General features: G+C 44.2%; 1 protein-coding gene across 1 annotated transcript in view; it reads right to left on the reverse strand.

Annotated features, from left to right (window-relative positions):
• Nucleotides 1-20,597, reverse strand: part of T265_11547 (hypothetical protein) — a gene marked incomplete at both ends in the record, with an annotated part of 64,735 nt that extends 44,138 nt beyond the window's left edge. The window contains 9 exons of the mRNA XM_009178226.1: nt 2,079-2,190; nt 6,622-6,697; nt 8,773-8,950; nt 11,752-11,959; nt 14,948-15,197; nt 16,798-17,109; nt 17,189-17,646; nt 20,198-20,350; nt 20,396-20,597. Coding sequence (XP_009176490.1) covers nt 2,079-2,190; nt 6,622-6,697; nt 8,773-8,950; nt 11,752-11,959; nt 14,948-15,197; nt 16,798-17,109; nt 17,189-17,646; nt 20,198-20,350; nt 20,396-20,597 — 1,949 coding nt within the window. The remainder of the gene's footprint in view (nt 1-2,078; nt 2,191-6,621; nt 6,698-8,772; nt 8,951-11,751; nt 11,960-14,947; nt 15,198-16,797; nt 17,110-17,188; nt 17,647-20,197; nt 20,351-20,395) is intronic.
• Nucleotides 20,598-21,128: the final 531 nt, after the last annotated feature.

Raw genomic sequence — 21,128 nt, forward strand, 5'->3', positions numbered from 1 at the left:
ACTTCATTTATGCTCCCTAAATTGGACGTTTTCTCATAGTCTGTAAGGATTGAATACTGGGGGGTTTGACTGTTCTAGAGTAGCAAGTACGTTTGTCTGCATAGTGCACACACCGTTCCTTAGTTGAAACAGTCTGTTCCAAAGTGGTACGGCAAACACTATCATTTTGGGAATCTGCGACTCCAATTTTATCTAATCGGTCCCACTGGTTGAATGGTTGACTTTAGTCTTAGGCGATACAATCGACTGGATGACCACTGATCACGAACGAGCTTTTTTGATTAAGGGAATCTAACTGCCGCGATTGAGCTTGTTCGAACTGGTCGATTTCCGTTACATACTACCACAAAACTGAGTTTGTAAGAATTTTTATTAATTCAGTTCTAAACAATGAGCGATCAGCAAAGCAAATTTGGTAATATCAAATGTAGATCCTCACTTTGGGCAGCGACGTACGATTTCCCATCCAGGGCATATTATAAATAAAAAAATTCCCTTATGATCATGGATAACAGCGTTGTGCTGAAATTGGCATGTACCAAAAAAACAACTAGAAGCAAGGTAGCTCGACAAGCACTAGTATTCACCGTCTTACCAGTATGCTAACATTATCGTCCCACAATCATACACACACAATAGCTAGGAAGTATACTCTTAAGTACCAGATAACTGCGATTCAAGCGGTAGTAATTTTTTACCATTCTTGCTATGCTTCACAAGTAGATGGAGTGCCAAAAGCAGGCCCATTCGCCATCTAGTATTGATTCGTCTAATCCAGGCGTGTTCGCAATCACGGCACATAAACCTCGTAATTTGTTGGCGACAAGATACGTCATGTGATCTTAGGGAACCCAAGGCCACAGTACGTCCACCTCCGGTTCTGTGAACGGGTGTTTGAGGTATCTTTTGGACTGATTATCCCCATGCACCACGGGTCTTAGTAGCCAAGATGTGGCATAATTTGCCCAACAAGATACCAAACCTGTGGGCTAGAGTGTTCTGACCATTGACTTATGTTATCATGAGTCTTCTGGTGACGAATGTGCCTGCTCGAAAGATGTCATCGGTTGTCTATTTTCTCTACACCTAAGATTAGATGACACCACATTCAGGGATTCAACCTCAACAACTTCACACTCACGAGGAACTCAACTCATAGTATCAGCATGCATTTGGTTGTGGTTGCTATTGAAAAGAAGTTGTCTCTCAAGCTACCCACTAATTCACACTAGAAACTGGCTTCAACGCTCCACTCAATGGTTCAGTGGTTAGAGCGCGAATTTACTAACCCTTCGCCTCTCGACCTCCCATGTCTAGGCTTGGGCAACCTGGCAGTATCCCAGCCCACATAATTCCTTCGAGTGGCATGGCAGCTAGGCACCGAAAGGGTGTTACAGCTGAATGATTATCTTTTATTATCTCAATTTTACACCGTTGAGGATGATGTCAATGACAAGAATGTATCAATCAGTTGGGACGGCTAGGTGGTGAAATCCACTCACTCAGCCATGACCAGTGAGGTCAACATCTATTTTCACCTTTCTTGTTGAAACAGTGTAAGTTCTGAGCCGAAAAAGTACATTCCTGTAAAAGACGAAGAAGGTGGACGATATTTATATCCACTGAAGCGTACGTCATGGTGGTGTTCCGAAGAGGTCATCCACCACGTGGGTTAGTTGAAGAAACGTTCTTCGGTGGCCTTAAATGAATTTGCTCTGTGCCAGAGAAAACTAATGGACATCACATAGGGTCCATTATATGTGGAGGTGCTCGAGGAAGGGCGCTCAAACTGGGTAGAAAGCAGTGAAATCAGGAAAAGGTTAGAACCACGAGGGACTATTCACGATTTGCCGGCTTGCGTAATGAGGACACGCGTTATTCACCACGTCACCCATGGACGCACATAGCTCCTCACTGTTAGAGATATCGCCATCACATTGATGCACAGCTTACCAACCCCCGTGAGTTGTGCCGAAAATGAAAAATGTTACGCAGACATGAATTATGACATTGCAAAAAACTGAAATGTGCGAAAAGGCAGTTGTGAGAAAAAAACAAAGCACGAGACAAAAGCTCACTTCTCTGAATCCTCAGCATTGTCAGACCCTCGTAATTGGGCAAGGCACTGCTCCCTCGTAAGACCGGCTTCTGCCAGGCTCCGCACGCCCATCAACTGCGCCAGCAGTCCGTCTGTTTCATGGCAAGGAGATGACATTGAGAAAGGGCGATTAATGGTTCGTATTCCAAAGTAGGAAGACCTAATCAAAGATGTTTCGCGCATAGTTAAGGATCTAACAAGTGTCCAAAGAAAGATGTAAGTATCCGGCTTTCCAAACTAATCACTTGAATGTGATATGGAGCACATCCAAAATTCTTGACCAAATGATATAGTTCACCAAGAAAACCTTCAGTGACCGGTTTTGCTAGGCATCAAGGAATGAACAATTCCAAAAACCACTTTAGTTATGATTTTGTTCATCGAGTTATGACATAAAAACTAATCTTGTAGAATTCACATCGCACGGGAAAGCCTGTCGTGCTCTGCTTGTGTTCAAGCTTGGAACAAGTTATAAAAGGTCCTCCCATTAGCTGGATCGTACAACGTGAAATAGTACTTACGTCTTCTACTTACAAAGAAAGAGAAGTAGTGAATTTTAAAAGAGACAACAATCACTTATGAAGCATCTATCCGGAAAATCGAAGGACAATCCTGCAAACGAACAATTTTCCTCCATTTGAAAGCAGTTTAACTCAATCAACCACCATGTGGCAGCGCTTATCCAGGGAAGGCATTTCCTAAATCTCCACTCCACTTCTGTCTATTATATCAAAATATCCCTGTGGTGAAATGTAGTGATCTATGGAGAATCTTTCTCTGAATTTACTACCGAAAGTAACGTCCAACAAGGTTGTCCGCAACACATAGGGGGTAGTGGACACTATGGAAGGAACGGTTTACTACTCAAGGGGTCGGGGAAAGACCTCACTACGCAAGCAAATGATATCACGGTTTGTGATTCAAACTGGCACACAAGGAGCAAAACAAGTCACCGGTTTCAGAATACGTTTCGCGCCACCAAAACGCACAAGTGTCCCTCAAGATAGGACAGTACATCACCCCATATAATTGTCGCAGGTAAACCGCTAGAAGGATTAAGGATGACGCGGGTGCTAGAGTCGGAGAAAGCCGTTTGGGCTTCCTTCAGTAGAACCGTTTACGGCATCAGAGTAATAATGGCTTATCGATGATGGGTAGCGACCAAGATCGCAGGTCGAACAGTGCTACCTTATAAATGTATCAACCTTGCCACCTTGAGCGGAAAATAGTTGCTTACGTCCAGAGTACTGTCAGCATTGAAATACGTCGTACGGTGTTCGGAAAGTCATTTGACCTACTTGATAAATTGCACAGGTGGCACTCGCTGGGTCATGTGCTACGTCGTACGGTGTTCGGAAAGTCATTTGACCTACTTGATAAATTGCACAGGTGGCATGTGCAACACAGGACCGAAAAATTGTTTGACCTATCGTGGTTGGATTGAGGAAAACCACAGATGGACGGTCTTAGTCGGTGGGGGGAGTATCCACGGCTTGACTCACACTTGATGAATGCCATATGTAAGATGGCAAGCTAAAGACGTACTCAAGAGGCGGTTGGGGGCGTTTGGTGGTAGGGTCATTTTAGAAACCAGTTGCGCCCATGTGATCGATCAATCAAATCTCATATCTTCCAGTCTATAACACGCAAATCGACCTTTTAAGTTGGTCTTTCCTTGCCGACCAGAACCAGCGTACTTGCATACATGGTGCACAGTTGGAAAAAAAAACAGAACCAAATGGAAACGAAACATCCATGATTGGGTTATCCGGATCCATGTAACCATTCAAAGATAATCCAAATCAAAACGTATCCATTTTACGGCAAAACGAATTTGATACGAAGCCAGTAGAGAAATAAACAAAAACGTTGGCGCCCTGTATGCAAATACGGATTTACTGTGAGTGGTAAAGGTTTGAAGTTCTACCTTAACAAAGGTCAAAAGCTCTCTATAGATCAGTTGGCATCATGCTTTCAATGGGTTTTTTCTGCTCGGATGGAAACAGGGCAGACACAGGAATCTTCACATGGTTTGAGGATCAGCATAGTTTAATTTATGTTTCCCCCAAAGAGGTTCGACTGTTCATTTACCGGGTTCTGTTTTTCGTTATCTCTGGGTTCGGTCGGAACCACGGGGGAGAGATTCGGATGTTACGGAAGAAGCCTGGTCCCGTATGGTGCTCCTCAAATGCGGAATAGTCCTTTTGACCAATAATTACTGCTTGACCAACAGAGCACTATTGTAATATTATCGTCTAAGGTAATCATAATGAGATCAAAGCATACCTCTATTCTTGATGTGCCGAGGAAAGATGCCGTTAGCCGTGCATTTGTGTACGTTGAAAGACGGTCTGTCAGATTTACAGGGGATGTTCTCAGGAGAAGGCCGATAATCGATACCAAGCAAAGCAGATGTAGTGCTTTCAGGAATAGCGGATTCGATACGGAAGCATGTACCATAAAAACCTATCCATGGCTGATATCACCTCTCCCAAGTTGGTTTACTATACATAAGCTAACAATTGTGCACATCTAGAACAGGGAATCTGTAGAACAGACTGATCAAGATTCTCGATGAATCCAATAAGTTTATGAAAGATGCGATAGTGAAACAAGCTTGCATTGTATTGTTAAACTAGTTACGTCTGATGATGCGAGACCTCCACCAAGACGTGTCGTTTGAATCAGTGTCGTTACTTTAGCTTCCACCATCAAAATGACCACTTAGTTTGCTGAGTGTAGTTGCAGTGCTACGTTAGTACTGAACCTTTGGTTTTATCAAAGTAACTTTGGTTACAAGACGTCATTCTTCGCTCAAAATCGATTTAATGAACTCAGTCCGTGCTGCAAATCGTACTTACTCCAAGTAACCAGTGTCAAAAGTTACTTAGTATGCCTTCATTGGCGCGGTCTTTCCCACTCATGGCACCCAACAGTGCCAAATTGATTTTAACCAACATTGATGACTTACAGTGGGTTCTGTGAACAAAGCTTTCGCACAAGACTCGAAGATTAAGAAACGCGGTTGAATAGTGATTATTATACCAGTTTTTCAGCAATTCCCACCTACAATTGCATTCGATTAAATAGCGTGCTGAAATACAAGAGACACAGCAAGGGTCTGTAACTTTCTCTATTCTGGCTGAGCACCGCCTGCTATGGGTTTGTTTCCAACATTTTTGTGATGGTACTGGGCGTCTCCCAGTCTCTTGCTCACTGACTTGTACGGTCACCCCAATTCCAAGTTAATAAGCTGAATGAATTCTTGAACGAACACTTCCCCCACTTTTGAGTCCAACATCAATTCTGATCCCCTTAGCATACGCGACCCTAAGATGGTTAGTCCAGAACCTCACTTCTTTCAAATCTACATAGTCCGGTTCATGGGTCAAGAAGGAGTAGTATCCAACTTGATCACATACTCAATAACTCTATCAATGTGTGCCGTGCAGCCCTGGCAACCATCACCAGCTACTCCATTTTTGTGCACCTCCAGTCGTGCATAGCTTTTCGCACCATCATTCCTTCGGAAACTAGATGCACGAATTCACCTGTACACGCCGTGTCACCCTGGATTATGTCGTGGTATTACCAGCTTTCGGAGCAGCTTCTCTACCCTTAATTAAGCCAAGTCATGACATTTTCTCATTCAGTTTCGACTTTTTTAGTCTCTAACTGATATGAACCATTCAGCAACTTGGAGAAGGAGTGGTTAGGTCAACTGGTTTCAGATGACGTCGAATAAGGAAGAGGAAAGCTCATAAATGTGCGAACCGAACTTCTGTGAACTTACTAAAGTAGAATTTATAACAGCGAATAACGAGTAAGTCTTAACTGATAAAGGATGTGTGGCACCAAAGAATGTGTGGCACCGTATCGACTGTGCCTGTGGGAGAAAATTCAACAAGGGCACTCACCCTAACCATTGTGTCGGTGAGTTGACTAAGACTATATTAGCCATGTGCTTTTCGCCGTTCCTTTTAATAATAGGCCTCCGAACGTTTCATTATGGCAGGGGGTGAGTAGCATAGGAAACGAGTGAAGTCGTACTTTGCATAACACCGTGAAGCAGGTAAACTGACTGAAATTTATGTGTCTCTACATCCCTATAAAACATCCATTTATTCCGTTCTCTGGATCTCTGTCTGAAACCAAGATCGTTAAATCGGACAACCTTTTCCACTTAATTGCTTTTTTTGTGGTTCCGCCTTGCAATCATCTATTATCGATCCTTTTGTCATAAGAACATGCTGATACCCTGGTACACAAACAGCATCCTGAATATAACTCATGATCTGGGTAAGAGAAGAAATAAATGTTAGGGTGGACCGCAGAAACAGACCAACTGTCCCTCTTCCGATAGGAAACAGGCTTCCAACGATGAATGTCAGGGCTGTGTACGCAGTTAGCTGAACGTTAACATTTAATCGGTCATTTCGAGAACCAACCAAGCTTCCAAAGCGTCACTAACTGAAGAGTGAAATAAGAAAGAAGTCCACAGAGCCAGTACGATAGAGACTCACCAACAGTCTGATTAGTAGAGGCATGAGGAGCAGGAACCGACGTGGATGCCGTTGGAACGTCTAGATTTGAATCAACCTATTCGACCGAAGTTGATAGACGAAATGGAAGCTGAGAGTAGATGATCACACTAAGGACATATGAAAGCACGTTACACCATCGGGATGTGGGAAGCAAATAACGGTATGAAATGGATATCGAAACCCTCATCTGTAAATTTCGCTGGCCAACTAGCATACCTATGAATTCATAACTGCTCTCTTTCATCCAGTGAACACAATTCCAGAGTACCCAACCAGTTCAGAGATCAGACAGGAAGTACAACAAAGACTCCTCAGCGAATCGATTTAAATGAACCCTAACGAATAAGAAACGCCACCATTTAGCTGCGCACTATGCTGCATTTACATTGGTTTACAGAATGGAACGTAAAATGGTACATAGATGTGGTATTAATGACGGTCTGTTGTCAGCCGTAGATACCTTTGTCTTGCGTATCGAACGCAATAAGTACGCTGACGCGCTACGCACAGTCACTAACCAATCAAGTAATCCTTTAAGAACTGTCAATAGTTATTCTTCGAATCATAACTGAATGAGGATAGGGAAACCAGAACGTCGTAACAAGTCAAAGAAAAACAAATTCATTATGTAGAAATTAGGGAACGGCTGCCAGGTCGATTGGGACTTGACTCTGTACAAAACCTGTGAGCTGGTGTGGTAAGCGGGTAGACTAGCGACATAAGGAAGTCGGTCAAAAGAGAGTGGAGGTGCATAGCAGGAGATAAAGATCGGTTGGCCGTCCATTATAACATATCTTTGGGGGACTACTCTGAACAAAGAGGCAGTTTTCAAAGCAAATGAATTTTAGTTGTGTCGTGATGTTACGCACCGTGCAGAGTGACGGTTTCAGATATTTACTAATCTAGAGCCATAGTAATCTACCCGAAGAGAGGCCATTCTCCACGACCGTCCACAGCTAGCACTCCGTACCAGATTTCTATAGGATTTCCAATAACTGGAGCGGCTACCCCCGCCTCCCTAGAATTGAGGATTTTTCCGGGAAGTACTTTAATTTCTTCAAAGGTCACGGATACAACTAGCTGTAAAAAAAACTCAAGGAAATTCAGATGTCTTAAGAAACACATGGTAATCCTGAACAGTGCTAGTTGTAAGTGCCAGTCAATATGTGCTTTGTTTATAAACTGTTCGAGGCCTGTTTACCCTGGTCACCCTGGAATATATCTTCACTACTCAAAGGAGTTTGACCTCAATTTGCAAAGAATAACATTGAGCAAAACTCCTCCCCTGTTTAGTAATATTTCAACGCCGTTACTCAACATGCGATGGTTGCTTATCGTAGCAAATTTCTGTGCCAGCTAATGAGTACAGTACTGAATGCTGGAGGAGAAATGATTCAGGTAAGTGATAAGGCATTTGCGGGCCATTTTGGTATGCACAGGATAGGACAGGTGGATTTCGGTTTGTGCTGCGAATACGACCGCGAAACCATCCAGACCTACCTTTTAGTCATATTTAGGATAATTATGAAGGATTTTATAGATTTCTCACACTAGTCCATGTTCGGTTTGGATTACGACCTCAGTTGTACTGGGCAGAAAAACTTGAAGGTGTATGGAAATTCCAACCAAGCCTCTTCCAAAAAAGGGGTAACGGACAAAGGAATTCCACAAGTAATGTAACCAGCCCACTGCAGCAACAACCGTAACTTCTGATGCAGACTTCGGAGTTGGTTATGAGTAGCACTGTAGTGACGATCACTAAACTCAGTCCAGGAACACAGAATTGTCTTTGTAAAGCCATTCCTGCAACGTCAGACTATTTTCTATAGTTTCCGACCACACGATATACCCATATTTACTAAAGGCAGGGTCCCTCAAAGCACCGCCTTTCCACTACCGACGGAAGGCTCCAATGCTTCTTTTTCCTTGGGGAGTGGTAGACCAGTAAACCACAACATTTCGCATGAGGTTGTGCGCAACTCCGACAGGCTGAGTCATAAAATAGGGTGATTTACCACTTTTGGGGAATTCCCTTGCGAAGGGAGAGCTGTCATAGTGTTGGACATTGTCAAAAAATTCACCAAATACCAAACAGAAAGTGGAAAGTTGGTGAAGTGGATGAAATTTTACCTGAGCAGATCGACACATCACAGAGGAGGAAGACGAACAATCTACAGGAAGATTCGGTCCCGATTCCGGGGGCTTTGGTTGTGATTCCAATTGAAAAGTTGGAATGGATGCAGTATGTGACTGTGCTGGAGATGATGTACCCTTGCGTCGAATGCCTGGTCTCCGGATCAAGCCCGTACTGTAATGAAACAAAAGCTAAGTTAAATGACATAAAACAGTGGGAAATATTCATTCGTTATAGAATAACACATTCATCATCATCAACTACAGTATGGAAGTAAAAGTAGGTTCGTTGGATATGATGGGATGTCCATCGTGACCAGAGGATCACATAGTGCTATCGGACATGTTCCGTGTAGAATGCCATAGTTGACAATTACATTCCTGAAACTCCAGTTCTTCAGGTTAAGAGGACTGATATGAATTCCAGTTGCAAGACAGCGTTGGATTCGGTCACAATCTGCCCCAAAGTAGCACTTTAAAGTTCGCAGGCCCAGCCATGCGGTCGAATTACTTGGGTTCACCAGCATAATCGGAAACAGCAACATCAGTGTTGACACTGACGCTTCACTGCCGTACAACCATAAAGTGCATCTAATTACATTTAAAAGGAGGATGGAGAGAGGAGAAGAGTGGGTGAGGGAATGGGCCTAGTGCTGGTCTGTCAAACATTCTGAGGTGCCTACTTCCCCAACTGCTCAATCATACAATCTGGAAAGAAACTGACAGCAAGAACTCCGCTGACGCTTGTCTATCAAATAAATACTACACAAAATCAATGAGAAAGGGTGCGAAAAACTACCTAATGCGAAGGATAACTGGCTGATGTATCAAGGACGTTACTCGAGTCAACACATTAGAAGTTATCCGGTGTATAGGTAAGCTCATATATGAATGGGTTTTCTATAAAACACGACCGAATGAGTTAGTCCACGCAGGAAAAACGAAGGAGCCGGAAAATTCAACAACGATAAGATTATGAGTGAACAGTAGACGTTACGATCAACAAATACCAGCCAGCAAGCTTGAAGTAATTGTCAATATTCTGTTTTCATCAATGCAGTTGATTCGGTCCATTTGCCAGCAAGCCCCAAAGAGCCAAAATTATCCGTTCACAAGTTATCCCGGCAATCAACGATACAGCCTATTTTGCTTGTTCATTCATCTTTTACACGCCCAGTTGCCTACTTCGAACATGACAGTAAGCCCGAGCAATCGTGCTGACCCGACAAAACCGCCAATAACTCGAGGTATACACGAATATGTGTGTATGTACGTACGTAGATACATGAATTCGTTATAAAACAACCTCACAAGAAGCAAACCATGGCCTACGTTGGGGGCGAGATGGCTCAGTGGATACAGCGCGAAGCAGGTCGGTGGTTCGAATCCAACCTCTGCTACTCGACTTCCCCTGTCTAGGCTTGGGCAACCTGGCAGTATCCCAGTCCTCGTGCTTCCTTCTGGTAGCATGGCAGTTAGGCACCGCAAGGGTGCTACAGCTGAACGATTTTTTTCGATTTTCACATTGGAGAATACGGAACATCTCATAGAAATAAGGTGAGGCCTGCCCTGCAAAAGGGAACACCCTACAGGAGCAACAAGCATGCCCTGTTCAGTAGACGCAGAGCTTTAACTCTAGACCTCCACCATTCTACCGCATGACCACAGTACACATAGTACGAAGAAATATGGTTGACAAAAATGAATGCAATGTTGATTCGCATTGGGGATTTAGATGCGCACAAACGATTATACTCGCATGGAATCACTTTGGTATCAAGCAGATTTCATCCGGACTTTTTGAAACAAGTGGAAAAGTCAAGTGTTTCATGTGTTCTGTCGGCAGGCTTTGAGTTCCAACATGCAGTTCTCCGATGTGGACTGCGTTAGGTTCATGCTTTCAACGCAACTCGCACCATCATCATCATCATCATTACCCATCACATGAGAGCTGACCGTAGATTGTTCTGATTGTCCATATCAGAGTCAGCAAGCTCCGCGATGGCAGAGAATCCCACTAAGCTCCTCAACCCCGATAACGTTACGTATTCTAAATGATGTCAGAAATGTCTGATGATGCCTGATGTCTACCTTTCGATATGAAACCACTATCTCTCTTGTATTCAGTGAAAGCATCTTGGATTCAGGTTAACCGTAGTGTACAAATCACAAGAATCGATGGAGAGAGCGAAACTGTACTCGAACATGCAGCATCAGAAGGTGATGGTCACGTGGGAGAAGGCATAGTGACCACGCACCATGCGTAGTGAGCACATAGAAATACTTGCATGCTCACCGCTTCCAAAGTTCTAAGATGACACAACGTACAATGACAGTCACTAGACTCTTCATATCGCTCGACGTGCATTACAGGAAACACACAACGAACCTAACGTGCAGTCGTGCGCCAACGTAACAACTCTCTTTGGAGTATCCGTGGTACACCTAACCGAATGCTGCGACATCCAAATGAAATTGAAATATGCACAGCATGAAATTCGACACTTTGGTGAGGCAGCTCTCTCACACGAAATATTTCCTTTAGAGGTATCCCGTCTAGTGCAGTAAGGATAATTTCCACCCGGGGCAGTTTTGTCCACTTCTTGGATGTGCAGTCTCTCGAGCTACACTTTGTCACATTAACCACTGTGTTATTGAGAACTGAGGAATCCGCGCTTCTTTATGGCGACATGATCCAATAAACCTGAGTCGGTCTCCAAGTGCAGCAGCTGGATGCAAGCTGACAAGCAGAACGAAGTTTTGACCCTCCACGTAGCCACACGATGGTTTCAATAGTATCCGACGGCACTGATGCACACACAAGGTTCCTGATTGTTTCCGCAAAAGAAGTCACATCCCCCACCTCAGAGAACATGCAGTGAGCCTCACACCTGAAACCTCTAATCACTGCGGCACGGGCAGAGTGGTGCTAAATCGTTAGTGATGTCCAATATATAAAAACACGCCAAACCGTACCGAGTTTTAATGGGAGGGATGGATTGGTCCTGAAGAGTACTTTCATATAGTGTTTTCCCATTTTCATCTACGTCGTTTAAATCAAGATTTGTGACCGGCCGTACAATGGAGGGGTTTTGACATTGACTCGATTCGGGCTTTGCGAGTGAAAGACGATTCCTTATGGCGACCTGAGTTGGTGCGTGCGAAGTTGAGGGAACGGGCAACTCTGAAAGAAAAGGAAAAGTGGATTAAGCAGGGGATGGATTGGTTTTGCTGAGACAACCAGTTCACACCCACTGTGGGCTTTCTATGCCCCTGAATGAATGGGCATACCGCCGTCAATTACAGCAACCGCCAAAGTATGGGGAGAAATGGCTTTGCTGTAGGATTCACCAAACACATACGAATAATTGTCACCGCGTCATATCTATGTTTTTCTAGTATCCATGCCACTGAGGTAGACAATCTCTCTGTTCTCCAAAAAAGGTAAACATTAACGAATCAACTAATAAGGGAAGTCTTTAATAGAATGCAAAAACCCTCGTCTGAAAGCTCCTCATCAGGTTACACGAAATATGCCTACTGCTCACTTTGAAACTGCGGCTAAACGTACACGTGTTTAAACTTAAAGGGAACGTTAGACCAAAGATGTTTCCAGGAAGAAGACTGACGCCCAAGGAAGTAATTTATATCCACCCGAAATTCAGAGTAGATTATTTAAGCAACAGCATCATTCCATGAGTGCAAAGAAGATACAGAGCACGCCCCCCGTAACTGAGCAACTGAGTTTGACAACAACGACTAGAATACAACCTCTATCTGCAAACGAAAGTCCACCTTTTACAAAGAAGAAAGCACGTGTGTACGCAGATGGAACAAAAAACATCGCTCAATACATATGGTGGAACACCTCACTAATCCGATAATCAGTTCTGATGGTACGAAACACATTTTGAACGAAACAGTGTCGATGCACAGAACTCTTCCAGTGTCATCCCATATCGGAATAAGCTGGAGGGACTAGCTTCATATAAGCTGTGATACTCACAAAAGCGGCGCCCCAGTACTTGAATTACTATTGCCACTCCATGCTGAAAAGCGTCCAGGAATAAGACTTGTCTTCGGCTTGAGAAACAATAGCCGACAGATACCACATTCTCGAAGAGTCGTTTCATTCGATTTCGAAGATGAGACTTCTTTACCCACCTTAAACCAAAGTTGATGTGCCCAGAAAGTGAGAGGATTCTCGTAAGTAGTCACAACATACAGCTAACACCCTCCGAAAACTCGGTTGTACTGATTAGCTCACTTACACATGGTATTACCTTCTGTAGGCCAGATTATGTATGGCTGAATGGTTGAACGGAAACCAGAAGGATTCTTGTATAAGTCTTCAAGGAATATATCAGACAATCCATGTACACAGCGTGTGCAATATCTGAATCGCAAAGTTCTACTCTTCGCTCATATATCTGTATGCATATGAGGACCTGTGAAACTAACTCTGAGTTAATGTAACGTCAGATGGTGTAGTCAATCAGGAGAAAAAAACAATATTTTATGATACATTTCAGATGACTCAATCTGGTGCCACCGACTGCTCGGGCCTGATTATTCATTGGGCAGCAGACCGAACCATACCTTCGTCCCGGTAGTTTCACTGGAAGACGGTAACCGACCGACCCACTCTAGTCCCACGCATTTTGTTCGTCTGCTTCAGAAAGATAGTGAGATTTGCTACTGCGTTTCCGTTATCTGCCCTGCTCCCATCAGAAGTCAGATCACACTCGCTTGCCAATGATAATAAGCCCATTTTCGGCAAATCTGAGACATGCACCAACAAATTTGCAAAGGACAAGTGAAGTCACTTATTTATCAAAGAGTATGTGTAAGATGGGTGCGTGTGTATACCCATGCAGTGCATTCCCACAACTGAGGGAGCGACTCGGATTCCGTTGGGCGTACGGTGTTGCACACAAGCGAGTACAGAAGAGGTCATGCGTCTGTTTTGAAATCCTGCCGTTCTGTAGGGTTGCCCAGCTTCGCCGATGCTTCGCAATGTTGTAAGTGATTGGACAGCGTCGCATAAACTCAGCGCCTTCCGTGGTGTAAAAATACTTCCTGCCAGATGGAACGTCGTCCTGAGTCAAGATACGACAGACAGATGTCGGCAAGTACGCTTCGTTGGTTGGACCGGAAATGAATTATGAAAGGATCTAATTCTTTAAAACAAACATGGACGTTCAGTCTAGCCCAATTAGCGTTGACTGAGATCCTTATCAAGTAGTTGGGCCCTTCATCCTTCTTAACCGTGAAGCACGGCAAGAGGCGTCCGGTTCGATAAATAGAGCATGCAGCTTCACGACACTCTACAGAAAGACTCGGAAATCAGCCTTGGAACGAAGTTCGGTATGTGAGACCTTCCGATCCACACTAAGATCATCATGTGAGGCCTGGTCATTCCGAAGTACTTCTGGAATTCGACAGTTCGGAGAGGCTGCTGTACTAATTTTCTACACCTCTCCGAAATGACCTAGCAGCGTGGACTAGAGTAGCTGGGACGTGTCCTCCACAAACCAAACTCCGCATTGTCCAAACAAACTCTTCAAATCACCACTGCTCTGCACAGATAGGCGTGGTGGCACCGGAAGACAACTAAAAACATGGCACTCAACAGCTAATGCAAGTAGTCCACGGCAACACACAACAGAAAAGAAACTGGATGACGCCGTGCTCGAACCTCGCTGCCGATTGTTTCATGGGCAGCAACAACAAAGTTGCTGCAGGGACTCTTAAAATCAGCTACAGTATATGTTGGAATAAATTCCGGGGTGACTTCAAAATACTTCTTTAAAAGTGAAGGTATAGTGATCCTGTGAAGCACTTTTGAACACAGTTATAGCTTGAATCCAATCAGTACAGCTGTCGCCTACTACTTCACCTTTGCTGAAATTTACCTGCATTATGAATTTCACAAACCGTAGATAGGTAAACATCCCATAAAATTTATTGTGGTGAGAAAATAGCTCTTGACAGCTGTTCGTGGCTCAGTAGTGGGATCTTTACTCAGGGAAGCCCAGTTGTTTTGCTATGAACCCAGGCATCAACACAGGTATGAACAGAGGCACAACAGCCAGTGAATGGGATGGCACCTTCCCCTTCCTGAAGTCTGTGATGAATGAAGGATGGACAACACAACCAAACAATAGCTTACCATCATCCACATTATCAGCCTGTGCCAAATCTGTGTCGTTGTTGGTTGATGACGCCTCTAAGTGAAGTTCAGACGGAGCTGGAACAGCATCTGCGGTAAACGAAGATTGTGCATCCGTCCTAATAGGACAGTCGGGATAGGTTTGTGTGGTTGCGGAACCGTTATCTGCCGATTCTTGTCGTTGCAGACGTAAAGCGGAACCGGGACGACGCAGTGGAGGACGAGATCCAATTGGATATAGATGGGCACCCTGAGAAAAAGGGGATAGAATGTGACAAATACACTCATTTGCATAGTAATTTTGTTTTTGACGGTAGATTCACCTAAAACCCAGCTCAATCTCTTGTTTATGATGTTTTTGAGTGGCTGAATTTGCTGCACCAGGCCGCCACATGTTTCAGTCGGCACGATATTCGAGATATTGCGGTACATGTGTGGACGTAATGCACCATTCACAAGTTTGCTGAAGACTCTTCGAAAGCCCCCAACAGGCTTCATCAGAATGATTAAATTCGTCTATCATATCAACCATTTTCCCCAACAGAAAGTTCCTCCGTCTAACCTTTCACTGACCAGCGACCAGTTCTCAGAGATACAGTTATTTACTGGGTTGCCATCTACATAAGGTTGTAAGGCATTTATGCAACGTCAATCCTGCAAACCCATAGAAATAAGACGCACCACCTGTTCAACTTATGGAGTGGACACAATGGCCGGGGTAGAGTTTCCACTAGGGCATTGGATACAATCAACATTCCAGCTTCACATAACTCGCTTGTCCTTGTACCTACACATCCACAAGGGTTTAGGTGCATACGTATGTGTACTGTTATGAAGAGGTGTCACATTCATCGACAGAACTATTCGGTTAAGCGTGAACCATGTAGTCCAAATTCAATCCGTCACGTGAGCTGAGTTTTTCGGTAGAGCGGAGTAGCTTGATTGTGCAATAAAAATTCCAAGTTCAAGTAGATCGCAAGAATACTTGTGGTGCCTGGACTTAGGTTGGAAAATCACGACTAACAGAAACTCAGCGTCGTCCTAAGATTCGCTACATTGCCTTCGTCTGTACAATCTCCATATCCCGAGGTCGGGATATAATGGGTGTTCAAATGTGACTGATTTGAAACAGGATTCATCCAAATGTTGAAACTACCATAGCCACTAATACTCAGGGGATTGCTAAATATCTGTTGAGTGAACAGGTCTGGAGTCCTCAAATGAATGTGCAGCAATCGAAACAAATAGGATTGCACTCACGCTGACCAGGTGTGGGGACTTTTATGGATATGGACGTGCGAGTGATGATTTTTTGGAAGTGTTTGGTTCACAGACCTGATACATCGAACGGACAAATGGACAGTGTCCTTGAAATATTTTGATGCGAATGAAGCTCAGGTATAATGTTGCTTCCTGGAGAATACATGAGATGCCAACGATATGCTCCAGATTCCATCAAAATCGAACCGATAGATGGTGTCCAAACTATATTCAACTCTCAGCGACAGCTAAGAGGTACGGAGTGTACATTCCTACTTATCTCCCATTAACTGCAGATTAACGTCCTGGGACTTAAAAATGCATTGCCAAACGAGGTCATCACAGTCATAGGAGTGAAGCTGGGCAAGAGGAGAGAGTGATGGGCATAATGGTGCACAAGCCTATATGTATTATACATTGCCTTTGAGTGCAATCACATCAAACGGATGGTTTATTTAGAAGGAGGCGCAATGTCTAAGAGATCCAGCTCTCGTTGGCTCCAGAAGATCAGTTGCATCCGATCAATCGCCACACGGAGAGGACACATGATACCAAAAACGGTGAAAAAGGAGAACATGCGTGAGACTCACAATGTTTTGAGTTTGGCGAAGACTGTGTGCCCTGCGAGCTACCAGTTCATGGCCTGCACCTTCAGATATACTTGCCGAACCGAGGTTCCATCGAACAGGTTGCCGTAGTGAATGAGATCGAATGCCACGACTTGTCACATCGGAGTTGAATTGCTGACGCCAGAAGGAAATTGCATCAGACAGGTCAAAGTCAGCCATATCTACCGTGGGGGTCAGACGCCGGTGCAATGGAGTCTGTGGGAAATGTGTAACCACTGACGAGGGTAGACGCAAAGCACTCAGATTAGTAGATAGGAGAGCTCGACGATGCCGCTGAAAAAAGTGGGAAAATTCCAAGGTACATCTGAGGAACAACAAAAATCTCGACATCATGACAACAGACAATACCTACCTGTGAACTACTACGAGGTTCCGCAGCGTTGAAAGCCCGAACACGTTTCAGAGGATGTCGATCAAAAAGTTCTAAATCACGTCCAGTGTGAGCAACCGGGTGATTCAAACCGACAGGCAAATGCTCCAGGTCTGCTTTCATTTGTATGATTGCACGACGGCACTGTTCCATATCGGCACGCACCAAATCTACTTGTGCAGTCATACTTCGATGCAAACGCGACGGTTCACGATACGGTAGCTGACGGGTAGCGATGACGTCGCCAGCGGCAGAAGTATGTAACGGTTTGTATCGAGATGAGCTGACCCGCTGTTTATCCAGCATCCGTTCAATAGGGTCCATGCTCTCACGGTATGAGGTCAGCGGAAGGTCAAGCATGAGGTCACGCCGCTTGACGTCAGAGTCTGCATAGAAAAGAGCAGATAAGTCCAAATTATTTAAAAGTAAAACAGCCAAACCTAATGATGTTAAAATGGTAGCCGACACCAATCATCGACCAAATAAAACCCAGCTTTGCGCAATTCAGATGAGAATTAATAAGGAGTATTTCAAAATTACTCCAGAAAACATAATTATCGACAACCAACATAAAAATATATTGACTCACTGACAAAAGATCAAATCAAGTAAGCCTCAGAGTACAACTAATGTTCAGAAGCTTCGGCTATTAATGTGGGATTTAGGCGGTGTCCTAATCCCGGAAATCAGCACGAAGTCGCATTTTTCTCCAAGGAAATATCGCCTAAATGGGGAAATATATTTGGCCTTCATTAGTGTACAGATCACCCGTTGGCCAATGTACTGGGCCACGGATTAGTCACTTGAATGCGCTTGACCGTGATTACTCCGTCCCCTGATTGATAATTTGGTCGCTCGTGTCGTTCGTTTGCAGTGCTCCGACCGTTCATCTGCATTGATGAACAATACAACGGAACTTGCCTATCGGACTACCTCGGCCTATGTTCGCATAAAAGCGCAGACAGTGAAGTATTCGCGTGATTGGTTGGTAGACATGGAAACGAATTCGGACGGTGATTTGCTGATCGAGATGTCACCTTGTAGCAGGATCCGCATCCTCACTGGAAACAACCAGCATTAAGTTTCGTTTCATTTAGTGATTTCGAAAACCACGGCGTTGTAACGGTGGAACTGTGCCTTTCAAACTCAAACACGAATGGTGTCACGAAGTGCCAGTGACATAAACCCTTAACCCTAATAAACACGACAAAATAGGAATGGTGAAGATTTAGAAGATGAAATTCTGATTATCCCAGAAACCCTGTAGATAGGACATTCTCCCTGTAAGGTTCACTATGTGCGCTACCCAACACAAACGATGTACAAAGCTCAATTAGATAATCCGGTCCATAATTGGCTACATGCGCCATGTCTCACAGGGCTTTTACCCAAATCCAAGGGGACACCTAAATCGTTGACAACCGCCATCGTTCCCCGCAGACGCATTATGGATCCCCCGAAGGAAAATTTGACATCTGAGATTAGGGCAGCAGAATATATTGGGAAGATCATGAGTATAAGTACGCGCATCACGTCCAAACAGGCAAAACAACACTCACTGTGTAAAAGTCGAATTCAGTTTACAAACCAGCATTCGTTGCACTAGTGTAACCCAGCACCTACAAACCTACAAAGTTAGGGACCAAATTTCAGAGATCTGAGGTGGGACGGTTGAGACATGGCTCAACTGCATGACAGTGGACTTGAGGAGGTCACCAATGAAATAAGTAGGCAGTTGTTGCCTTGGCTTTCATAGTGTATGCCCAGTCCTGGACTACCATGGCATTAGAAATGTTTGTGCACTTGCTTAATTAGGGCACAGGAGAAATCAAATTCCATTGTCCTGAAGTTTGAAATGGCACAAGTGGATATAAATTCAAGCATTTAGCTGTCGCAAACCGAACACGCAAAGCATATTGCAGAAAAGCGATTAGTCCTGGAATCCTGTTTAAGGTGGACTAAATAGATGTAAAAGTTGGCTATTTGACGAAAAATACCGCATTCCTAAATCTCCCACTCGTTTTGTGGTCAAAGCTAAGAAAGGCTACAAAGCACTCTCTGCTGAAAAACAGACCACCTCAGCTCAATTTCAACCTCGGTTCCTGATATCATCCTGATAGACACCAATCATCTATGGTGAAAGGCCTACAATTGCTTCGACCTTGTTAAAAAAAGCAGTACAAGTCCACGGAATTTCGAGGGAAACTTGAATCTGCACTATCCCGGTTTCAGGCGGAATCCCTCACCGAAACTGCTTCACTACTCGCAGTTAGGCGCTGTTAAAGCCAAGAAGCCTAAACCGCTAACTATTCGTCACAAGATCGGGCCGCTTGCCGGTCCACCATCAAGGCGAGCTCTGATTGGCCGAAAAGGTGGACCCAACAGCCAATAATTATCCAGTATCCGCCGATGCCAGTTACCAGTGGCGAGTACAGAAGGCGTCGGAATTCCGAGGATGTTCTCGCCTCTTATACTTTATGTACGACACACTGCACATGTGTTCTTGACATAGTTTTCAGCGTTTAATGAAATTAGTGCATCTCTGGTGGTACTTTTAACGAGAACACATGCATGTGGAGTTCAGACTGAGAACTGAGCTGAGACACTACCGTTACTATACCCGGATACCAGCTGAAGAATACCATTTTGCTGCCGATGGCTACGTCACACGGACGTACCAGTACTTATACTTCGGTCGCGCAAATTCGTTTGGTGTTTACTGATCCCCATTGTGATAAGCTGCCAACTGCAGTGATCTTAGGAAATCAGTTTGTTCCTCCACGTTCACAAAAGGAGCATCGTGCATTTTCGCAGTAAGGTTAGAGTTTTCAGTCCAAGGTAATGGGGAGCATTGATCAATACAACTTCGACGAGTCATCACAAATTTAAAGTTCACCTTCTCGACATCGTGCACTCATGCACAACTTCTAAGGCAGAGAACCATATGTAATCATCATCAACAATCGGGCTAAATTGAGGATGGAAACTAACATGGAAGGGCGGAGGTCAGAGAGGACTGGCGCTGTACGGGCAAACGGGCAGTACGATGACCGGAAGGAGGAACGTGAAGAGTGTTTGTCCTTGATAACAGCTCATACCGCTTGTGGATCAGCTGTGGTGTCAGACTGGAAGCTGAATTATTTTCTGAAATAATAATGGATTATTACCACAAGGTGACCGGGACATTACTTTCAATTTGGAAGGGCACGCTGGTGCTGCTAAATACCGGACTTCCTTCCTCAGTGTCCTCTTTGTCCCGAGGAAGATGAGCCACTGGTTCATGGGTTGGAGGTGGAACAGACACATCAGTGTTCGCGGACAGACCGCTAGGAATAGCTTGGATCCCAGAAACAGTAGCAGGGAGCGGATTCGTCCACTTTAAAGTGGTCATTACTCCACTTGCCTGTTGGTCGAATTCCTGCGCCGGCGTAAACCTAGGATTTGTTGACGACGGTAGATGACGAGGAACAATAGATTGGTTTCTATGAAGGGCGTCGGCAAGATCTATCAAAAGGCAATAAAAGCAACAGAAGCACCGGATGAGTTGATATGAAAATAAAAAAGTGATATGAAGTTCAACCATTAACCCAATAAGGATAATCCCATACGAGCCATCTGATTCAAAAATAGGACCAGCCTTCAGGTAGACTCTTTGGCTAGAACATCTCCAGGAATTGATCTCCACGAACGCTCGCAGATATTCAAATGACTGCTACACTTGGTTACGTAATCATCACAGAAGATCCTGTAATTAATTAATCAATCGGAAAAATTCTATTTCCGTCCATACTTACGATTGCAACACATCAGGGTTGGTGTTGATAGATATAGACAACGGTTTTAACCATTATCAAGGACAGCAACGCCAGTGCTAAAACCTGATGTTACACTGCCATATGTTTGCTAGCACAATACTGGACGG

The sequence above is a fragment of the Opisthorchis viverrini genome, assembly GCF_000715545.1.
Source record: "Opisthorchis viverrini unplaced genomic scaffold opera_v5_514, whole genome shotgun sequence".
In the NCBI taxonomy this organism is placed as follows: domain Eukaryota; kingdom Metazoa; phylum Platyhelminthes; class Trematoda; order Opisthorchiida; family Opisthorchiidae; genus Opisthorchis; species Opisthorchis viverrini.